The following is a 21,964-nucleotide window of genomic DNA, read 5'->3' on the forward strand; positions in this document are numbered from 1 at the left end:
TTTGCACCTGCTGCCTGCAGTTCTTCCCTGGGAACTGCACATAGCTGGCTCCTTCTCATCCAGGTCTCAGCTCAAATGTCTCTTCCTCTGAGAGGCTGTCCTTGGCTTTTGGAATGAGACAGACCTGGATTAAAGCTATCTCCCATTAAAGCTATCAACCCTACGCAAGCCACTCACCCTCCCAGAACCCTGGCCCTACTTGCCTTGTCTGCAAAATGGGAATAATAACAATGGAACCACTTTCCTGAAGGGACAGTGGGAGCCTCAATGAAGATAATGTATTCAGAGGCCTAGCACTGTATTGGCACATAGTAGGTGGTCAATAAATGGTAGTTTTCTTTCTTGCCTCCTACCCAGGTTTTGATGGAGGCTAAGCTCATAGGGCTGGGGAGAGGGATATCATTAAGCAAAAGAATATAAAAATATCTGATCTTTGCAAATTATCTGACAACCTGTGACCACATGGACACATTATTAGAAGCCTCCAGAACTTTGGAGGGAGCCTGTACACGTGAGAGGTCCTGGAGCCTGAGCTCCACGAAGTTCAAGTTCAATCCATTTCCACTCCTGGGGCTCTCACTCCCCACCCCACACACACATACACACAGCCCCTCCCTGCTCTTCCGCCCCGGGCCGTCCCTTTAATTTTTAGGGGTTTACCCTTGCTGACTGCAGGGAAACAGAGATTGACAAAATAAGAAAGTCTGGGGAAGTTACAGAGTGACACAGTGCTCATGGCAGCTTTTAAAGTAGAACTTATTTAGCTTCCCCTTCCTGGGCTCCATTGCCACTCCTGGGAAGCTCCACGGCTGCTGTAGACTCAGTCTTGTGTCTTGGGACGGAACTCACCGTGGCTCCTCTCTGTATTCTTCCAGCAATTTCTGCCTCTGTTCTAACCTCCCTGCAACTCATAGGTACCAGAACCCACTGTAGGAAACCAGGGCAGAGGAGGTTGTGGAAGAACTGGTACTCCCACAGGGAACAGAGTCGTGGTGAGCTCATTATCCTCCAACGTGGATCCCAGCCCACATCTCCAATCCCTGTGTCTCTTGCATATGCAGGAACAGGGAACTTGTCATTATGTCTTGATGGGGCATGGTAGGGTTGAATGTTGATCCAGCATCTTCTCCTAGATTCACTTACTTTAGAAAGGAGTGTTCCAGGCCCCGTGCGGTGGCTCATGCCTATAATCCTAGCACTTTGGGAGGCTGAGGCGGGCGGATCACAAGGTCAGGAGATTGAGACCATCTTGGCCAACATGTTGAAACTCCGTCTCTACTAAAATACAAAAATTAATCGGGCGTGGTTGCGCATGCCTGTAATCCCAGCTGCTTGGGAGGCTGAGGCAGGGGAATCACTTGAACCCGGGAGGCGGAGGTTGCAGTGAACTGAGATTGCGCCGCTGCACTCCAACCTGGGCGATAGAGCAAGACTCTGTCTCAAAAAAAAAAAAAAAAAAAAAAAAAAGGAGTGTTCCGGTGCAATTCCGCAGAAGAATGTTCCAGCATAAATGCCCCTTCTCTACAACACCTAATTGAGTGTGGCTGGAAGACACCAGAACTGACCCCCTTGCCTCTCTCTCCTTTTCAAGCTGGGCTGTGTCTGAACTGCTGGAGCCTGCAGGAGCTGGTCAGCAGAGACCCGGGCCACTTCCTTATCCTCCTTGAGCAGATCCTGCAGAAGACGCGAGAGGTGAGGGCGAGTCAGGAGCTGAAGGGCAGAGCTGGGGTCGGCCTCGTAGAGTGGAGAAATGGGTCCCAGAGAACATCATTCCTGGGTGCCTGGACCTCCAGAGGGGCTTGGCAAAGGCTCTGGGAACCTGTGAGTTTTGTGTTTCGGTAGTGCTTGCATGTGAGGGGTTTCTAGGAAGGGGTGCATTCCGTAAGAACGCATAATACGCAAGCTAGGGTCCTGAGTTCAGCTACAGACATGGCTGGTAAGTCCAAGTATTGACTAGGGAGAGAGAAGACACTTTACCCAATTCCTTTCCTCAAAAAGATCCATAAAAACAAAGACATGAAAGAGAAAACTGATCGGAAAGGTAAACTGAGGCCTCCTCTTATTGTTCAATCAATGGCTTTCATGACACAGAAGAGGAATGTGTTTAGTGTTGAGCTGGGCTTGGGTTCCAAAATAGCTGTGAGTCCCAGAAGAGGATTTGTATAAAGAATTCTCTTTTATGGTGGGGTGTGTGTGTGTGTGTGTGTGTGTGTGTGTGTGTTTTAATTATTTTAAATACATGTGATTTGGAAAACATGTCACTTTCACTCTCAGTTACCTATCCCTGTAAGAAGATGCCCAAGGTTACACAGTTCTGACTCCACTATTTACCTGGTACTTTTTAACCCACATCATAAGCCAACCAGCTCAGAAGAGCTGAACCGCCTCTGGAGTGCATAACATATAAACCCACATGGAAAGTCTAGACCACCATGTAGCAATACAGGAGGGTTTCATAGAAAGGTCTGATCTGCAAGGCTTGGTAGACACATTGCCTATTAAGGGTAAAGAAAAGGAGAAGTCTCAATTTGAGCCTACTGAGCTCATCTAGCACAGAAGGCGTGATGGGGCTTTCTCTGTATCTCCAACCCCCACGAGTTCCAAAATGGACCGAGAAACCTTCTGACCAATGAATTCTAAATCATGTGGTGTGCACATGTGTGCATGTGGTGTGTTAGGTGTGGTAGGTGTATCAGAGAGGCAGTTCACAAAGGGATAAATAGAAGTTGTAAACTAATATGAAAAAGCGATAATAAAATGAATGCAAATGAAAACCATAATGAGACAAACTTTGCCTAACAAATTAGCTAAAAAACAAAAGGTAAAAGGCCAGGTACAGTGGCTTGTGCCTGTAATCCAAGCACTTTGAGAGACTCAGGTGGGAGAAATGCTTGAGCCCAGGAGTTCAAGACCAGCCTGGGCAACATAGCAAGACCTCGTCTCTACAAAAAAATACAAAAAGTAGCCGGTTGTGGTGGTGTGCACCTGTAATCTCAGCTACTTGGGAGGCTGAGGCAGGATTGCTTGAGCCCAGGAGGTCAAGGCTGCATTGAGCCAAGATCATACCACTGCACTCCAGCCTGTGCAATACCCTATTTCTCTCTCTCTCTCTCTCTCTTTGTTAAAAAAAAAAAGATAAAAATCAATGCAGGAAGAGCATGGTGAAACTGGCACTTTTATATATATAGATAGCATAAATGGCAAAATCCTTTTGGAAAGCAATATGACAGTATGTCTCAAAGGTCATAAAAGTCTATAAACATGTTGACAATCTTTGTTGACTACACTTCTTGAACTCTTTTCTAGATAAATAACCAAAATTATAGAAAAAGCAATGTGCTGCATAATAGTGTTCATTGCAAAATATGTAAAATACCAAGACAATGATCTTGAATGTCCACAATGAAACTAATAAGATGCCGGGCACGGTGGCTCACGCCTGTAATCCCAGTACATTGGGAAGCCAAGGTGGGCAGATCATGAAGTCCAGAGATCAAGACCATCCTGGACAACATGGTGAAACCCCATCTCTACTAAAAAAAATACAAAAATTAGCTGGGCTTGGTGGTGTGTGCCTGTAATCCCAGCTATTTGGGAGGCTGAGGCACGAGAATTGGTTGAACCCAGGAGGCAGAGGTTGCAGTGAGCCAATACTGCATCACTACATTCCAGCCTGGCGACAGAGCGAGACTCCATCTCAAAAAAAAAAAAAAAAAGAAACTAAGAAACTAATAAGTTATGGAGGTCTACCACAAGGAGTATAATGCAGCTAAAAATGATGGATATTATCCAAGGGCATAAACAAAATTTAATATATGATACAATTACATCAGTAAGATTTATTAAATGGTTTAGGGAAAATTGACTAAACATTTGGAAAAAGATAGAGTGAGATCCCCAACTGACACCATACAGCAGGTGAAATTCTAGTTACATGAAATAGGTCTCCTTTTTTTTTTTGAGGCAGAGTCTCAGCCTCCTGAGTAGTTGGGATTACAGGCGTGCGCCACCACGCCTGACTAATTTTTGTATTTTTAGTAGAGACGGGGTTTTACCATGTTGGTCAGGCTGGTCTTGAACTCTTGGCCTCAAGTGATCCACCTGCCTCGGCGTCCGAAAGTGTTGAGATTACAGGCATGAGCCACTGCGCCCAGCCTAAATATTTCCATTTCAGAAAAGAAGTTTCAAAGAAAATAAGAAAGTATATATGAATATTTACATGATCCTTGCATGCAAAAGCGAAAATCCATGAAGGAAAAATCGACACCTGTAATTTCTGTACATGAAAAATATTTATAAAATCAAAAGGCAAACAACCAACTGCAAAAAAAATATTTATAACACAAATAACAGGTAAATGTATAACAAGAAGGGAAAAAAGGGGGTCTTAGAGACCCTATAGTAAAACAGAAATTTACTTATAATACTATATGTAAAATACATTAGGAGTAAAAATATACACACAGCTTATAGCTTCGCAGACACAGGAACAGAAAACCAAACACCACATGTTCTCACTCATAAGTGGGATTTGGACAATGAGAACACATGGACACAGGGAGGGGAACATCACACACCGGGGCCTGTTGGAGGTTGGGGGACAAGGGGAGGGAGAGCGTTAGGACAAATACCTAATGCATGCAGGGCTTAAAACCTAGATGATGGGTTGTTGGGTGCAGCCAACCACCATGGCACACATATACCTATGTAACAAACCTGCACGTTCTGCACATGTATCCCAGAACTTAAAATAAAATTTAAAAGAAAAGAAAATACACAGGGCAAAAATGGTGTCAGGAGAGGGACATTCAAACAGCTGTGGTTGGGTTTGGGAGGGGAAATTGTGAGTGTTTTTGTTTACGTCTATTTTCCAAATATTTGTCATGTGATTACACTACTTTTCACTTAAAAAAAAAAACCAAGGCTAGAATGAGGAAGAACCACTGTATTCCACTTCAGGGAGCCCTGGACCCCGTGAATGAGTCTCATTCCCTTTCTCGTCCTCTCCACAGGTCCAGGAGAAGGGCACCTATGACCTGCTCACCCCCCTGGCCCTGCTCTTCTATTCCACTGTTCTTTGTGTAAGTCCAGGTGGGCCAGGATGCGGGAGGTGAGGGAGGAGGGGGAGGAGTGACCTCTCTCTGGGGCGCAGACCTCACACCTCTGGAGATAAGCAGAGAGAAAAACTGTCAAGCAGCGGCATGTGAAATGGGTTTCAACCTTTAGATGGCTTCAGAGCAGCCACCATGAAAGGCTTCCTGTGACTCCATGTGGCCGCCATAGTGCCTGGCATCTCTGGGCTCCCATGGAGGAACTGCTGCCACTGTCTGTTCACAAGCCACAAGAGATATTCTATGTCCACCTCATTCTTCACCCCAGTGGTCGGTCACCCAATGTGATCACCTGCTGTATTCACCAGACAGGGGGCACCAAATGTATACACTGACTGAATCCATCCTAAAAAATAAACATTTACCTGTAATGAGGCTATTTAAGTAAAGATGGTTTAGGCATTGAAGACCGTTATCCATAACATAACATTGAAGACCACTGAATCCACCCTCAAAAAATAAACATTTACCTGTAATAAGACTAATTAAATAAAGGTGGTTTAGGCATTGAAGACCGTTATCCATAACATAACACTGAAGACCACTGAATCCACCCTCAAAAAATAAACATTTACCTGTAATGAGACTATTTAAATAAAGGTGGTTTAGGCATTGAAGACCATTACCCATAACATAACATTGAAGACCATTGAATCCACCCTCAAAAAATAAACATTTACCTGTAATGAGGCTGTTTAAGTAAAGGGGGTTTAGGCATTGAAGACCATTATCCATAACAATGGTCAGCAATGGCACCATTGACCAGTAAGGGGACAGCCTTTCAGAGAGGCTCACTCAAGCATTGGGTAAAGCAAGTCCCTTCCAGTAGAGACACCCCGGGTGCCATCTTGCCCATCTGAAACTCGCTCCCTGTGGGTAACTTCCAGTTCCACCTGACCTTGTCCTGGGACACACTGCTGCCAGGAAATGTGTGTCTTTTGTGGAATATTCCAGAAAGGGAGCAGAGGCTGTTTGGGACTATCTGAGCCTTTTCTCACCTAGATCTCTTTGCTTGTTGCCTGCCTCCATCCTAGACACCACACTTCCCACCAGACTCGGATCTTCTTCTGAAGGCAGCCAGCACCTACCACCGGTTCCTGACCTGGCCTGTTCCTTACTGCAGCATCTGCCAGGAGCTGCTCACCTTCATCGATGCTGAACTCAAGGCCCCAGGTAAGCATTGAGGCAGCTGGCACGGGGGGCAGGGTTCACAAGGTCAGAATGCTTCCAACTCCTCTGAAACTGTTCTTTGTGACCCTCCTTACCTTGCATCCTTTGGTTCATCTCTGCCCATGCCTTGGTTCACAACCATGGAGTCTCCTCTTCACAGCACCATCAAGCATCTGATGGTTGAATCCACACAAGATGAAAGTAAACAAGGGAGGTAACTCGAGGAGGGATTCTTAGGGGAAGCAGGAGCGAGCACTCAGGGCAAGGAGACCCCAGCCCTTGGCCTGTGCCTCTGATCTGGTTAGTCAAGGGGTCTCCAAGGCTGCCCAGGTCAGACAGAGAAGCCCCCAGGATGCTGACAAGAGGCCTTTGCATGTTCTCTGTGCCCCAGGAACAAGTAAGTAATTCCGTGTGTGGGTTGATGCAGTTTGGGTCGGGGAAGGTGGCTGGTGCTAGGAATGATGGCCACTGTGACAAGTGTGGACAAGACCCGGGACTCAGTTTTCATGTGCGGGGTCTGAAAAGTAGGAGTTCAGAAATTGCAGGTGCTGTCATAAACATGAAAATCAGGTCTAAGGAAGCTATGATAGTGCAGGAGAAAACATTATCAAGTGTGACTTACTGAGAAGTGGCTCAGTGAATCAGTACTCAAAGGAATAAATTCACAAAAGCACCTCAATAGATGCCTCTAAAATATTTCATAAAATTCATCACCATTCCTGATATTCAAAACCCCTCAATATATGGAAACGATTACTCTAGAAGTGCTTTTAATATGGCAGCAGCCCAAGGTAAAATACTAGAGGCATATTCTTTAGAGCCAATAATCTTCCCCTTTTGGCTTACCGGTATTTTGCCTATGCAAAAAGACAAAAATAAAGAATGCTTTCTCTTCTGAAGACGAGAAATTTTAATTAGTTGGAGCTCAAACAATTGGTTTTCTGTCAAGACTGAGAGAATCCCCTGAACGAAGAACTGTCAGAACTAGAAAACAGGTAGCTAAGAGCTTTTTTATAAACCAGCATTAACCAGGAAGAAAACATAATTTAAAAAAATTTACAATAGCAATAAAAAATAAAAAATAAAATTTTAATAACCTATATAGAGAAAACAAACTTTGCTGAAGAATGAATAATTGAAGAATCGTATTGCTGGGTTGAATCGATATTGTAACGAGACCAGGTGTTAGGAAAATAAACATAACCACAATCGAAATAACAAGATATTTTTAAAATTTATAAAATATATGTAAATAAAAAATAATATATAAATGTTTTACATATGAATAAATTTATATATAAATAAAATAAAGAAAATAAATAAAATCTATTTGAAAGATTTATTTATGCACTTAGTATATATTCATTCATGTATTTTTAAAGGAGAGTAAGAAGGAAATATTTCCATTTTTTGAAGGTATTATAGGGCTATAGTTATTAAAATAGTACACTATGGGTATAAGAATAGGTAGGTAATGGAAGAAAATGTAATATCTAGAAACAGATTAAATATACAAAATTATATTATATGATAAAGTGGCATCCTCAAATTACTGATGAAAAAATCAGTCATTTCATAAATGATATCAGGATAATTGGTAGACCATAAAAAAAATTGAGTGAGAAAACTATCTAAACAGGCCAGGTGCAGTGGCTCACACCTGTAATCCCAGCACTTTGGGAGGCCGAGGCGGGCAGATCACCTGAGGTCAGGAGTTCGAGACCAGCCTGGCCAACATGGTGAAACCCCATCTCTACTAACAGTAGAAAATTAGCTGGGCTTTGTGGCATGATCCTGTAATCCCAGCTACTCAGGAGGCTGAGGCAGGAGAACCCAGGAGGCAGAGGTTCAAGTGCCTCCCAGATTGTGCCATTGCACTCCAGCCTGGGCAACAAGAGCAAAACTCTGTCTCAAAAAAAAAAAAAAAAAAAAAAAAGAATTATATCTAAAAAATAAAATTAAGAGTTCTAACTCAAACATAAAAATAACTTTTAGATACATTAGCGGTTTAGGTGTAGAAGACAAGACCACAAAAACTACAGAAGAAAAATAGGTTGTATGAGCCTGGAGTGGAGAAGAACTGCCAAACATATTCCCCAGGGCAAAAATTATAAAGGAAAAGACTAACAGATATGAAAGCAAAAAATTTAAAGCTTTTCATATGGCAAGCCCACTTTGAGTGAAAGGTAAATGACAAACTGAGAAAAATATTTGCGATAAAAATTAATATATCAGGCTGGGTGCTGTGGCTCAGACCTGTAATCCCAGTACTTTGGCAGGCCGAGGTGGGTGGATCATGAGGTCTGGAGATCAAGGCCATCCTGGCCAACATGGTGAAACCCCGTCTCTACTGAAAATACAAAAATTAGCTGGGTGTGGTGGTGTACACCTGTATTCCCAGCTACTCGGGAGGCTGAGGCAGAGAATTGCTTGAATCCGGGAGGCAGAGGTTGCAGTGAGCTGAGATTGTGCCACTGCACTCCAGCCAGGTGACACAGCGAGACTCCGTCTAAAAAAAAAAAAAAAATTAATATATCAAACCCATGAAGAGTGTTTTTTTTTTTGAGTCCATTAAAAAATAGGCAAGCACACTTATGGAAATATGAATAAATATGATTCAATTACATCAAAAAAGAACCCCCTGAAAATATTCACCCTCACTACTCATACAGAAAATGCAAATCTAAAGAGCAAAACTCTTTTTCCCCCTATCAAATTGGCAAAAATAAAAAAGAAAGAACAAAAATGCCAGCGCTGGTGAGGAATGGGGGGCTGTGTTTGCTAAGGAATCAGAAAAAATATCCTTTCACCCAGCAATTCTATTCCTGAATTTTATCCTGATGAATCCCTATGGATGTATAAAGATTCAGCTACAAAGATGTTCATCAATGCATTCTTGCTAATAATCAACCAATGCTAAAAAACCTAAATATTGAACATGGTTGAGTACCCTGTGGCAAAGTCATTTGGTGAAATGTTATTCAATTATTAAAAACGATATTGTAGAAATAGTTACTGAGCTCAAAAGATGTTGAGTAACTAGTCGAGCGAAAAAGCAGTCCTCCCAGTACTAAGTATGTTATAATCTCATTTTTATTTTCTCTCTTGCTAATGGACACATGCACCAGACCAGGTTTAGTACTGGCAGTGTTTCATTCTCACCTTACACATTAAACACACACAGAATGGAAGTACCAAATCTTATTCCCCAACAACTTATGGACCCTAGAAAGCTCAAGACTGGCTTGTACATTTCTTTGGAAGGGTTCGTAACTTGCCTAACCCAACCAGTTACCTGATCTGTCTGTGCCCTACGCAGTCAGCTGACCTGTCTGTGCCTCGTCCAATCAGCTGATCTGCATGTCCCCAGTCAGTCAGCCATCTGCTGTTGTCTGTCGTTACAAAGAACAGAGCAGGTACAGCTAGGAATGGCCAACCCCCAAGTCTACCTACAACCAGGTCCTCACCTTGTGGTAGAGACTTGGGTGGAGATTTAGGACGCCAGGAAGACCCTTAGGAGACGCTGGACTCTGGAAGGTAAAAGGTGGGTCTGCCAACCCAGCTTCCCAAGGAAAGGAACAAACCAGTTAAAGGAACAAACCCTAAAGGAACAAACCAGTTTAAGGTCACACTCCTTCATTCCCTCCCACTGTCCCCCAAAACAAACAGACTTGGATGTCTTCTGAGCTTCTTTTCTTCCTTTCTACAATGCTCAGAGAAAGAATTTAAAATGCAAATGTCTTGGCAGGGCCTTGGGTTTCTACCCAAGACTGAAATGATTCTTTTTTATTTTGAAAAGGATAAGGGAATTGTGGGGTTGGGGGAGGGGATTACCTGTGGGGAGACCACTTCCCAATTTCAAGTAGAACCAGCTGTCCCTCCTCACCTCAGTGCACGCTATGCCTTGAGATATTTTTGCAGGCGGCTGGGTAGAAACTCTGTTCTGGGCAGACAGAAAGCAGATGTGCCATGGAGGGGTTGGCGGTGGTGAGGCCCAGTTCCTGGAATGATAAAATGTAAAGCCTGCAGCACAAGGACCAGGCAGGGCAGCGACTGGAGCCGGAAGTAGAATGAGGGTCCTTTGGCCTCAGAGCAGGGGGGATCCTTGGAACCATCACTCACTGCTGACGGCACATCCTTCCCGGGACTATGTGAAGCCTCAGATATCCTGGTGACCAATGAGAAGTCAGATGCCCCAAGAGGGCAGCTCAAGCCAAGTACCCATGGTAGGAACCTCTCCTCTTCCAGGGAAAGCAGAACCAAAATAGGAAACCATCAATTCTCCCTCGTTTCTGGGAATCATTTTCAAACAGTTCCAAAACCTCACACATATATAAATATATAGTGAGCCTGTGCCCACTCATTAATGAGGATAGCAGCACGATGATACAGCTGGGTTATAGGAGGATACAAGAAACTGAGATGAGCTCCTCATGGAAACTAGAGTAAGATTCAAAGTTAGATACCAAACAGTTAATATCACAGAGGGGAAGAAAACCATAACCTTTGAGGTTATCTTTTCTACTGAACAGAAATCTCTTGCTACTTATCTCACATCCACCAGTTAACCTTCAATTTTAAAGAAGCTAAGCCCTAATCCATAACAAAATTACCTTCTACATGACCCTTAAATGAGCTTTTTGAAAAATGCTTTCGTATGATTTTTTTTTTTTGAGACGGAATCTCACTCTGTCACCCAGGATGGAGTGCAGTGGCGTGACCTCGGCTCACTGCAACCTCCGCCTCCTGGGTTCAAGAGATTCTTCTGCCTCAGCCTCCCGAGTAACTGGGACTACAGGCATGCGCCACCATGCCCGGCTTATTTTTGTATTTTTTGTAGAGACGGGGTTTCACCATATTGGCTGGGCAGGTCTCGAACTCCTAACCTCATGAGCCGCCCACTTCGGCCTCCCAAAGTGCTGGGGTTACAGGCGTGAGCCACTGTGCCCGGCCTTTCCTATGATTTTTAACAGGCCTGCAGTCATCTTTGTACTCAATTCCTGAGTCCCTCCCACCCCCAGTTAAGTGGAGAGAGGGCTAGGATGGAGGCCAGGGAACTTGAATGCTTGAAGGAGAGGCCGAATAACTTAGTGGCTTCTAGTCCTTGGGGCCAGATCGTTGTACTTGCAAATTCTGGGTCTGCTACTCACTAACTGTGGGCCTTCAGCAAGACATTTAGCTTGTGAGCTTCAATGTCCTCATCTGTAAAATGGGTGTATAGCAATGCCTCCCTGTCAATACAGTTCGTGAGGATTAATGTTGGCCTAATTGATTTCACAGTGCTGGGGGCAGTAAGGGTTGCAGTGGTGTTAGCTTAGAAGGTAGGTCCTGGTAAAGTCACAGGAAGAAATGAGAAGGGACGCGGGGAGGTGAGGCCCCCACCCGTGAAGTCTTAGGGACCCAGTTGCCATGGAAATGAATGAAACAGTTTATCTTGCTTTGATGTGGCTGGGTGGCAGAGGAAGTGGGCCTGTTATCAAGGCTGGGGGCCTCCCCCTGCTTCCTGACTCCACCCCCATCTGATCGTCCAGTGCCTCGATTCTGGAGGTAGCAGGAAATCTCACGTCAGTGCCACCGGGTCCGGCCCACCACAGCCCTCTTGGAGTCAGCCCACATGTTTATTGAATATTTACTCCATGCCTGCATAGCTGTGCCGACCACAATACTTTCCTGCAAAGAATGTATCTGTAAAGCTGGGGGATGACACTGGGCATCTTACATGCAAACCACTCTGCAATTTTCAAAGCACACAAACTTCAAGGATCGCGTCTCGCCTCTAAGGGAAGAAGGAAAAGTCATATTCTTCTCATTATAAAATGGGAAATGATTTTGAGAAAACCAAGTTGAGTATTTCTTGTTCAAGATACAAAGTGGGCCGGGCGCGGTGGCTCAAGCCTGTAATCCCAGCACTTTGGGAGGCCGAGACGGGTGGATCACGAGGTCAGGAGATCGAGACCATCCTAGCTAACACGGTGAAACCCCGTCTCTACTAAAATAATACAAAAAAACTAGCCGGGTGTGGTGGCGTGCGCCTGTAGTCCCAGCTACTCGGGAGGCTGAGGCAGGAGAATGGCATAAACCCGGGAGGCGGAGCTTGCAGTGAGCTGAGATCCGGCCACTGCACTCCAGCCTGGGCGACAGAGCGAGACTCCGTCTCAAAAAAAAAAAAAAAAAAAAAAAAAAGATACAAAGTGAAGTATGAAAGAGGCAACATGAACCCTCGTATGACAAAGACCTGTACTTCGCCACTTATTAGCTGATGATCTTGGACAAGTTCCTTAGACTCTCTGAGCCTCCTGGTCAAAAGCAGGATTATAATTATCATTGATGATGATGAGGAGGAGGACAGCAATGATGCCAGGGTTGTCTACGGCATATGAAGCACTGTCACAGGTTCGTCCCATCTAACCCTCAGAACACCTCCATGGGTAGTTACTATTATTCCCATTTTTCAGATGCTGAAACTGAGGGCTCGACATTTATGTAACTTGCTCCCAGTCACAGAGCTGACAAGAGCTCTACCACTCGAATCCATATCTCTTTGATACCAAAAGTCATATCATATCCTTTTCACATTTGCATAAATCTGTGTTTCTACCCAGAGGCCTGACAGATGGCTGCATGACCCTGGGTTACCCAGCCTGTCTTTTTATAAACATTCCCCCTTTGGGGAATTTCTCCTGCCCCTTTCCCTTTGGGATGCTTAATATGGCTTCATGCCCTTTGATCTCCTATCAAATGAGGAACAAACCTGGGTTAGGTCAGTTTTGCTTATCAACAGGTGGCAGGTGAATTCAGAATGTTCTTCAGTGGTGAGACGTTTCTCTTGGGACATTACTGATCACAGACATTTGCGTTTTATACTTTTTGTCTCTGGTTATGGAATGAAAGGTTAGACCTCTTGAAGGATGTCCAACATCATTGACTAGTAGGTGGGGGAGGTTTAGGGAAAAGAGTAGAGGCCGGTGTTCCAGAAATCACAGGGTGTGATCAGTTAGGACTGAGTTGGCTGCCTATAGCAGAAAGCCCCAAACAACAATGCCTTAAACTCATAGGGGCTAGTTTTCTCTTACACACACACAGACACACACACCACACAATCTGTAAGAAGGCAGGCCAGCATCGGCATGGTGGTCCCATGAACATCCTAGACCAGCCTTCTCTCATCCTTCCGCTCCACCATCCTTAGCAAGAGGCACCATCTTCAAGGTTGCTTCATGGTCTAGGATGGCTGCTGGAGCGCCGGCCATCATGTCCACATTCCAGTTAACAGAAAGAAGGAGGTGAGGTGGGTTGCACCTAAAACATTCTGCAAGGGAGGTTGAGAAATTGACTCATCAACTGGGTACAATGCCCAGTGTCTCACTCGTAAAAAAACGAGGAATGGATATTGAGTGGATGCCTAGAAGTCTCTGCCACATGTGACTTACTCGTAAGAGTAGCCCATAAGGCCCGGATTGGTCCTGTTAGGGTGACTATCACTAGGGTGCTGAAAGGGTGTTATGAAAGGGCCTCATCTCACTTCGCCCCCACTAGCCTGGTGGCTCTGCAAAGCTGCAGACCTCATCCCGCAGGCATTTCCGTGGGGTCATTGCACTTGTTCAGAGCAGCATATGTCTTGTGGTGGCACTGAACTTTCATTCCAAGAACTCACATCTCCTCTGCCTGCATGGAGTCCTGCCCAGTGGGTTCCTTCTCCCCAGTATTTTCCTCTTGGCTTTCTAGCCACATTCCCTCTCACCTTCCACGTCTCTGCTCCTGCACTCCCGGTGGCCAGGGATTCCAGCCTCCCTTGTTATGTCCTCTCCTCCTTTGTCTATTCACTTGAAAGCTGTGCTTCACCTTCCTACCCAGGCCCTGCTGAGGCCCACAGCCATGAGTTTCCAATTCCTCCAGTCACTCTGGAGTCCAGGATCCTGGAGATGGGGAGCAGGAAGGCACTGCACATGGGACCCCCAGTGAGGAGGGAAGTGTAAGAGAAACCAGGCTGTGGAGAGCGGTGTGCCTGGTGTTTGCTTCAGGGTATGACGTAGGTCAAACTGTCCACTGTGAGTTGATATTAATCGTAGATGCTGGAGAACCAAACCTGACCGAGTCTCATTTGGAGACTGCATTGCCGTTGGGGCCGGGCCCTGCTTCCATCCTGTGGATTCCGTGGAATCTTGGTGTTCCCCTTGTAAGAGGAAACTGAGTCAGATGTGGCTGCTGCCTGCCTCCCCCAGGCTCAAGTACCCACATGACCCTCAGCATGGACCTGTCTATCAGTGTGTTGTTAATACCAGTGCTGCTTGATGGCAGATGTGGTGATTTTCATGTGTCCTGGATCTTCACAGTCAGCTGTTCTGTGCAGAATCCCTATCTATTTGCAACTTTGAAAAAGAGTGGAAGCTTTGATGGGCAAACAAGGCTTGATGGCGAAGGGTCTTGGACAATTGGGCCAGGAGTTTGACCTTCACTATGACTGTATTCTGCCCACCCACCCCATTCGTTGCCTATATGGGGTGACTCCTCTCGATTTCTTACTTGCTAGGGCCTGATGCAGGAACAACCCAGGCAAGGTTTTTGTTTAGCCCTTGCACCAATCTAGATCCAAGAAGCTAAACTCAGAAAGTTGTTTCCCTCTGCTAAGGTGACCAAGGAAGGCTGTGATCTAAGATCAAAGGGAGAGAGGAGTCTGTTGATCCGAGGCTCCCCAGTGCAGCTTCCCTGTTTGGGGAGTGGAGGGTGGAATTAAGGGTGATCCCGAAACTGATATTGCACACCCAACTTAGCATTCATGGCCTCCGTGGCATCACTAGGTAACACTGTGAAAACCAAGCCCATGGAGGATGCTGGGAGATATTTCCAGCCTCACAGCATAGACCAGCAAATGGGGACTCAGCAGTACAATTTCTAAGCCAGGTTCAAAGGAGTGAGTCTGTACAAAAGTTTGTAGGATCAAAGCCTCCTCCACACTGCACAGTCTTTTCTAATTTGTTCCCAGCTCAGGCCCCAGCCCACCAGTTAATTACCCAAAACTCCACACCCCATGCTAAGAAGGGGGGTCCATTACCAAGAGAGGCCAAGGAAGGGGGTTGACGGTGTTTTTGGGGTGATGGCGGGAGTTTATCTGATGATCGTAGGCTCTGCTTGGAAACTGTTGGTACCTTGGGTATTCAGCACCAGTCAAACAACTCGGAAAATAACTCTCTCTGGGTCAGGGTGTGCCAAGAGGTACAGGCAACCTCCTAAATATCCCCCGTTAAAGCAACAGGATACATAGAGCAACAGTTGCGAGGAGTCCACCTAGCTCATACGAAGCAGCTTCTTGTTCTAACTGTAGCACAATCCGAAAATGAGACGAAGGCACATGAATGTAGATGTGAGAGATTGCTCCTCATCCTAGAGATGAGAGGAAATGAAGGAGCTTCAAGGTTGTCCACAGTACCAGGCACTCCAGAACAAAAGTTCAAACAGCGTGATGATGAACCGTTGGGTATGGCGACAGGGAAAACGTTGCCAAGCTTCAGGAGAGCAAGGTCAGGAGGGCAGAGGCATTGGAAGCCAGTGGCTGGGCGTTTTGGAACAAAGCTGATGTGGAGGGAGAGCGACAGCACAGTCCACTGCTTCCTGGAGTGCGACCGCCTGGATGACCTGGGTCAACAGAGGCAGAAGTGGCGGTGACGAAATGGGGTCAGCGGGGTGTAGGTTACCTGTTAAAAGCATCAAATAGTAAAAGAAAAGAGAAATAAGGTCAAGAGAAGATTTTGCGTGTCTGTGTGTTTTACGGTCAGGGAGATGGGGGATATCTGTATGTCTCCACTACGGTAACTACGGTAACTACGGTATTATGTTGGGGTGGTTGGAGAGTGGGTGAGGATCTCTTCTCTGTAATGCATGTGAGTGGCCACCAGATGGTGTCCCAAGTCCTGATGTAATAGCCACTGTGTCAAGGACTTTCCTGGCAAAACGGACCAAATGTTAACTTCTAAATATGTGATGATTACATAAAGTAAACATCACACAAAAGGCCCAAAATCAAAGCAATTAGGTCCCAAATTAGAAGAGCATTATATGGTAATTTTCTGCCTTTCACAGTCTTTCTATTTATAGCTGTCTTTAACCCCCCCGGTCCAGACTTGCACTTCTGAGGGGACGTCCTGCAGGTTCCCAGCTCAGTCCCAGTTCAGGGTGGCCCTGCTCTGGATGGGGACTACCCCGGGCCTATTTCCAAGCTATGACAAGAAGGCGGCCCACCCCGCTGGGTCTCCAGCCCCTGCTCTGTGAGGGAGTGAACTTGTGCTTCCTGTTTCACCTCCTCATCGTGGTGGAAACAGAACTGAACGCACGCTGTAAAGCAACTACTGTGCAGAACGGAGTCAAGTTGCAGAAACAAAAGGAAAACCTTTGGTGTGTTTCTTCTCAGCATTTGGAAGTCAGAGGAGACAGAGAGGGGGAAGGGCCGGGGAGAAAGGGGATGTGGGCTGGGAGCAGAGCCTAGGATGCAGCTGCCTCAGAGCAGAGAGGCCAGACCGCGATCCTTTGAGAGGACTCGGGACTCCAGGCAGAGATGGGGAGGCGCAGGTGTGGAAACTCGAAACCCGCTGCCTGGCTGGAGCTGAGGCAAAGTGGATGACCTGACAGGTGCCTGGCATAGCGGGAAGGCACCCAGGGCCGGGAGAGGGGACAGCGGCAGGGACCCAGGAGTAGCCCGGCGGCACGGGACGCAGCAGCCTCCTGGGCCCAGGTTCTGCCTCCCACGATGCTCTCCCACCCAGTCTCTGAAGAGAGAAACTTTAAATTGGTCAAGCTGTGATGGGGCCTGGGAATCACAGACTGTTAAAGGCCTCAGAGACCACTGATCTAATCTGCCCCTTCCCGGGAGAAACTGAGGCTCAGGGATTAAGTGACCTGGCCAAGAGCTGGAAGAGAACTCAGGCTTCTGACCCGGGCTCTCACCCTGGATCCCTTTCTCTTTAGCTAGGCTGCCTCCAAGCCTGGGGCCGGGACCTGAGCCACAAGGAGAGTGGCAAGCTCTAAGGAAGGGAGGGCAGTCGGAGAGGCCACGGGAATCCAGAGGACAGCGAGGCTCAGGACCGAGTTTTGGTGTTGGAGGCGAAGGTGGGGATATGACTCGTGAGGTGTAAAAGGATGCATAGAAGCAAACTGCTAGGCACGCTGGAGGAGCCACTGAACAGCCCCTCTCCAGGTTCTCCTGAGCTCCATCCGGGAACTTCCAACCTGATTGTCCGGTGCTTGGCTCGCCACGAAGCACAAGGACGGTGCTGAAGGAACTGACCAGCCCATGAACTCTTTTCTTGTTGGCCCACAGGGATCTCCTACCAGAGGCTGGTGAGGGCTGAGCAGGGCCTGCCCATCAGGAGTCACCGCAGCTCCACCGTGTGAGTGCTCTTGGGGGACGGAGAAACAGGGGGGAGGGAGTTTGGGACCCCTGCACTGCTCCACCTTCACCCTCCTCCCCCACTCAAACATCCAATACCCTGCCCCCCGCCCCCCCACCATCCACCCCAGCCAGCAACAAACAGGCTTCCAGGGATCTGGGAACTCCTGGCACTGCTGGTGATATTTTGTGTCCAGGTTTGTTTTTCTAGGCTGAGGGTCTTTCACCAGATTCTTAAAGAGGGCCGCATCAATTGTGCCAGGTGTTAGGCACACAGTTCCCCCACTTTATCTATTCTTTTCAGATGAGGAACTGGAGGTCAGAGAGGCCAAGCAACTTCCCCAAGGTCACACAGCGAGCAAGGGTCTGAGCCACAATTTAACTCTCAGGCTTATTCAGAAGCCCATGGTATTTCCACAGTCTCTTTCTGCCTGTTACTAAAACAGTGTTTCCAAACTTTTTTGACCAGGACCTACAATAAAAATCCATTTTATACAACATCCTGGTACACACACACACACACACACACAGCTGAAACGAAATGTATCCCTGCTACGTAGGATGAGCGCTATCTATTCTATTTCATTTAAGAAACAAATTCAGCTCCCCCAGATGACTTCATTACTCACTCCTGGGTCCTCACCTGCAGTTTGAAAAGCACTAGAGAGGGGATGCCCATTCGGAGGACCCTCTGCAGGCCTCGAAGAGTTGGGTGCTGCCTTGCCTTGACATGTTGGGAGCCCAGGGACCCCGGGCTTCACCAGCTCAGAAATTATAGGCCCCCGGCCCTCCCCATTCCCAGCCTCAGGGGTTCACTTCCCACTCACTCCCCTGAGCAACACTTCTTGATTTCCCTCTAGGTAAAAACAAGCACAAACAAAATGATAGATGTCGAGAGAGGGAAAGGATGCTAACATGTTGTAGTTTAGTAAGTAAATAAGATGCCTCTGGGGAAGCTGGGGCAGGTGGGCTGATGAAGAATCATCAACGCCTCTTAGACCCTTTCTCGACCTCCAGGCGCCATTCTAAGCGCAGTTACGTGTGCTGACTCATTTAATCCTCACGTTAACCCTGTGAGAAGGGGAGTTCTCAAATCAGGGAAGTGAGGCACTGAGAGATTTGTAGAAAGAGCTTACAGTTGGGAGATGGTCTCACTTTCATTATCTATAAATTGAGAATGATGATAAATTATGCGGCAGAGAAATTATGTGAGCTGGTGAGGGCAGGGGCTCGGCTGGGCTCGTTATAAGGTTATAAGGCGCTGCTTATGCAAGCCCACCTCCTTTTTCTTACAGATAGAGAAATCAAAGTTAGTTTCTTCCCAAATGATGGGGACTTTAACAGAGACTAGTCCTGTCTCTGCCCTGTCCCCGGGCACCGATGTCCATAGAGTCTGGAGGGAATGCTGCCTGCATGGGGCTCCTCTGCACTGGGTTTAAATGCAGAGTGTGGAATTGAGAGAGCAAGAGCCATCACACGCAGCTCATACTAAAGCATTTATGGATACAAAGCCACGATGGCTCGAGTTTGCTTCGAGGTCATGCAGTGATGCAGGGGTTGGCAGGGGGGAAGTGAGAACAGCCGTGCGTTGTTAACTGTAAACAAAGTGATCAGTGCCTCAGAGCCCACGATTCTTTTAATTTGGGGTATGTTTGAAAGTTTCCACAATAAAGAAATGTAAACACTGGCACCAAGAGTGAATCTGGGTGTCCATCGGGAAGGGAGGTAGCAGTGGCCAGGCACACACTCCCCTCCCAGCCCACGAAAGCCTGTATCACGACTTTGGGCCAATTAGAAAAGGTGTCCCTCACGAGCGCAGGAAGAAGATGCACTCTGACTTGGCACCCTCTCCTCTGGGCAGAGGCAGCCCCATGCCATGAGGAATTGCATGTCCCTTTTGCCCCAGAGCACACTGCACAGCACCACGTGGCTGCCCAGCTCCCCCCGAAAACTGGTCACTTGGCTTCAAGTCACCTTGCTGAAAATAGGATCCTCATTTGAGTAATCTTGCATCCACTCAGCTGTCTCATAGGAAAAAAATGTTTTTGTAAAAATTAAGTAAATTTAGTTTTAAAGAATTAAGTTCCATTTTGAAAAGATCTTTGAAAACAACAGCTGAAAAATGCTCAGCAGTGAACCCCACGCTTTCCCTGGGAACCTGGGTCCTGGAGCTGCTGCTTCTGTCCTGGCCTCCTGTGGTCACCTCCTCAAGCTCTGCCTGGGCTTGAGGAGGCCCTGGCCTCAGCAGAGCTGAGCACCAGCAGGCACGAGGTGGGTGGCTGTGCCGTGGCATGCTGCCCACCCCCAGGTACCATAGCCGGTCCCCTGTGTCCCCAGCACCGTGCTGTTGCTGAACCCAGTAGAAGTGCAGGCCGAGTTCCTCGCTGTAGCCAATAAGCTGAGCACCCCCGGACACTCGCCTCACAGTGCCTACACCACCCTGCTCCTGCATGCCTTCCAGGCCACCTTTGGGGCCCACTGTGACGTCCCGGGCCTGCACTGCAGGCTGCAGGTATGTACCTGGGGCCTGGGGCTCTGGTGGAGTACCTCTCCGAAGAGGTAGCGCCCTCTCCCTGCTTCATCTCAGCCACGGTCTCCAGGGTACACTAGTCTCCGGCGCCCCAGGTGACACGGCAGGGTGGTGGCTGGAGGGCGGGCCTCGTAGAGGGGGTTTCTGGTGCGCTGGATCCTGCCCAGTGGGGTGGCAGCCTGGGCAGTGGGGCCGGGTGCTGATAACTGGTGCCTCAGAAGATGGCATGTGCCATAAGAACGAGAATGAGCTTCGGGTTGAAGACCTGGCCTCTAGGCCTGGCTCTGTCACAGGTCAGCTGTGTCACCCCACACAGCTTCTTCCCCTCTCTGGGGCACAGTGAGGAGCGCTGAAGTCCCTCCTGACTGCACTGCCCCATGGCTCTGGTCCTTTCTCTCCTGACCATTTCCTGAGAATGGAAGGGCAGGGGGAGGCCTGGCTGCCTGGCCAGCTGTGGGTACGAGATGGGTGATGAGGCTGGGAGGGGACAGATCCCTGCCTGCCTCAGTAAGAAGCTAGGAACTGGAACAGGTGGACAGCTAGCTCACGGTCCAGGAGCAATGCCCATCTCCTCCTGGGGTTTCAGGCCAAGACCCTGGCAGAGCTTGAGGACATCTTCACGGAGACCGCAGAGGCACAGGAGCTGGCATCTGGCATCGGAGATGCTGCAGAGGCCCGGCGGTGGCTCAGGACCAAGCTGCAGGCGGTGGGAGAAAAAGCTGGCTTCCCTGGGGTGTTAGGTGAGGCTCTTGGGAGAGTGAGGTTCTCCCACATTCCCCATGGCCTATTCTAGGTCCCAAGGTGCACGGTCCAGGTGGGCCTGGTGGCTCTGCTCCACACAGTCACTCAGGGACTCAGCTTTTTCAGTTATCTCACTGCTCCGTCATCCCCTGGGGTGTCTGTCATTCCTATCTATAGGGGCAGGGGTGGGGGTGCCATCATGATGGCAGCTTGCGGGAAGAGGAAAAGAGAGTGCTTATGAGGGCAAAGCCTGGGCTTTTCTGTTGAAAGTGATGCAGAAGCTGGGCACGTCACTTCCGCACATGTTCCTTTGAGCCCGCCTTGGTCACGTGGCCACATCTTGCCCCAAAGGATCCTGGGAAACATCCTCTCTGCAACTCTATTACCGTAGAAGGGAGCACAGATTTTGAGGAGCCGTTCGCATTCCCTGTTACAATATTCCTCATAAAAACCTTCTGGACTAGTACCATTATTCTCCCATGGGCACATTGTAAAATGAGGCTCAGAGGTTGTGGCTTGGCCACGTTCACACAGCTCATAAAGGGCATGCCTTGAAAGAAGGGCCCTCTGGCTGGGAGCCCGCACCCTGGCTCTAACTCAGCCTCAGCCTATCCAGCTATGCATCCTTGTGCCGATGCTGTCCCATCTCTGGTCTCTTCTCCAAGGCAAGGGGACTGGACTGGCCAATCTCCAAGGCCTCTTCCCAGCCCTCTTCTCCTATCCTCCCTGTTCTTACAGACACTGCAAAACCAGGGAAGCTCCATACCATCCCCATCCCTGTTGCCCGGTGTTACACCTACAGCTGGAACCAGGACAGCTTTGGTAAGGAGCCGGGGCCCTGGTGACACCCATGCCCCACACTGCCTGAGCTGTCTTTCTGGTCCTGGGTCCGTGCAGCTCCCACCCCGTCCCCAAAGCTCTCCCATCTGAGCAGGCTCCAAGCAGAGCAAGGGGCAGTGCTAGGAGTCCTGGGCTGGCCCTGAGTCCTTCTGCTGTCTCCCCTCCAAAGGGAATATGGAAGGGGATTTGGGG

The 21,964-nt window shown here is 47.9% G+C and overlaps 1 protein-coding gene and 1 long non-coding RNA gene across 3 annotated transcripts in view; both read left to right on the forward strand.

The window, feature by feature from the left end:
* LOC126939847 (uncharacterized) overlaps nucleotides 1–21,964 on the forward strand; it is a 234,254-nt gene that overhangs the window by 202,760 nt on the left and 9,530 nt on the right. The window lies entirely within an intron of this gene.
* The window catches only part of PIK3R5 (phosphoinositide-3-kinase regulatory subunit 5), an 86,810-nt gene that overhangs the window by 55,783 nt on the left and 9,063 nt on the right, over nucleotides 1–21,964 (forward strand). For both annotated transcript variants that reach the window (XM_050765275.1, XM_050765276.1), the window contains exons 3-9: nucleotides 1,592–1,692; nucleotides 5,013–5,081; nucleotides 6,146–6,284; nucleotides 17,593–17,662; nucleotides 19,999–20,173; nucleotides 20,778–20,931; nucleotides 21,671–21,754. In XM_050765275.1, coding sequence (XP_050621232.1) covers nucleotides 1,592–1,692; nucleotides 5,013–5,081; nucleotides 6,146–6,284; nucleotides 17,593–17,662; nucleotides 19,999–20,173; nucleotides 20,778–20,931; nucleotides 21,671–21,754 — 792 coding nt within the window. The remainder of the gene's footprint in view (nucleotides 1–1,591; nucleotides 1,693–5,012; nucleotides 5,082–6,145; nucleotides 6,285–17,592; nucleotides 17,663–19,998; nucleotides 20,174–20,777; nucleotides 20,932–21,670; nucleotides 21,755–21,964) is intronic.

This window comes from Macaca thibetana, chromosome 16 (assembly GCF_024542745.1).
Source record: "Macaca thibetana thibetana isolate TM-01 chromosome 16, ASM2454274v1, whole genome shotgun sequence".
NCBI lineage: Eukaryota > Metazoa > Chordata > Mammalia > Primates > Cercopithecidae > Macaca > Macaca thibetana.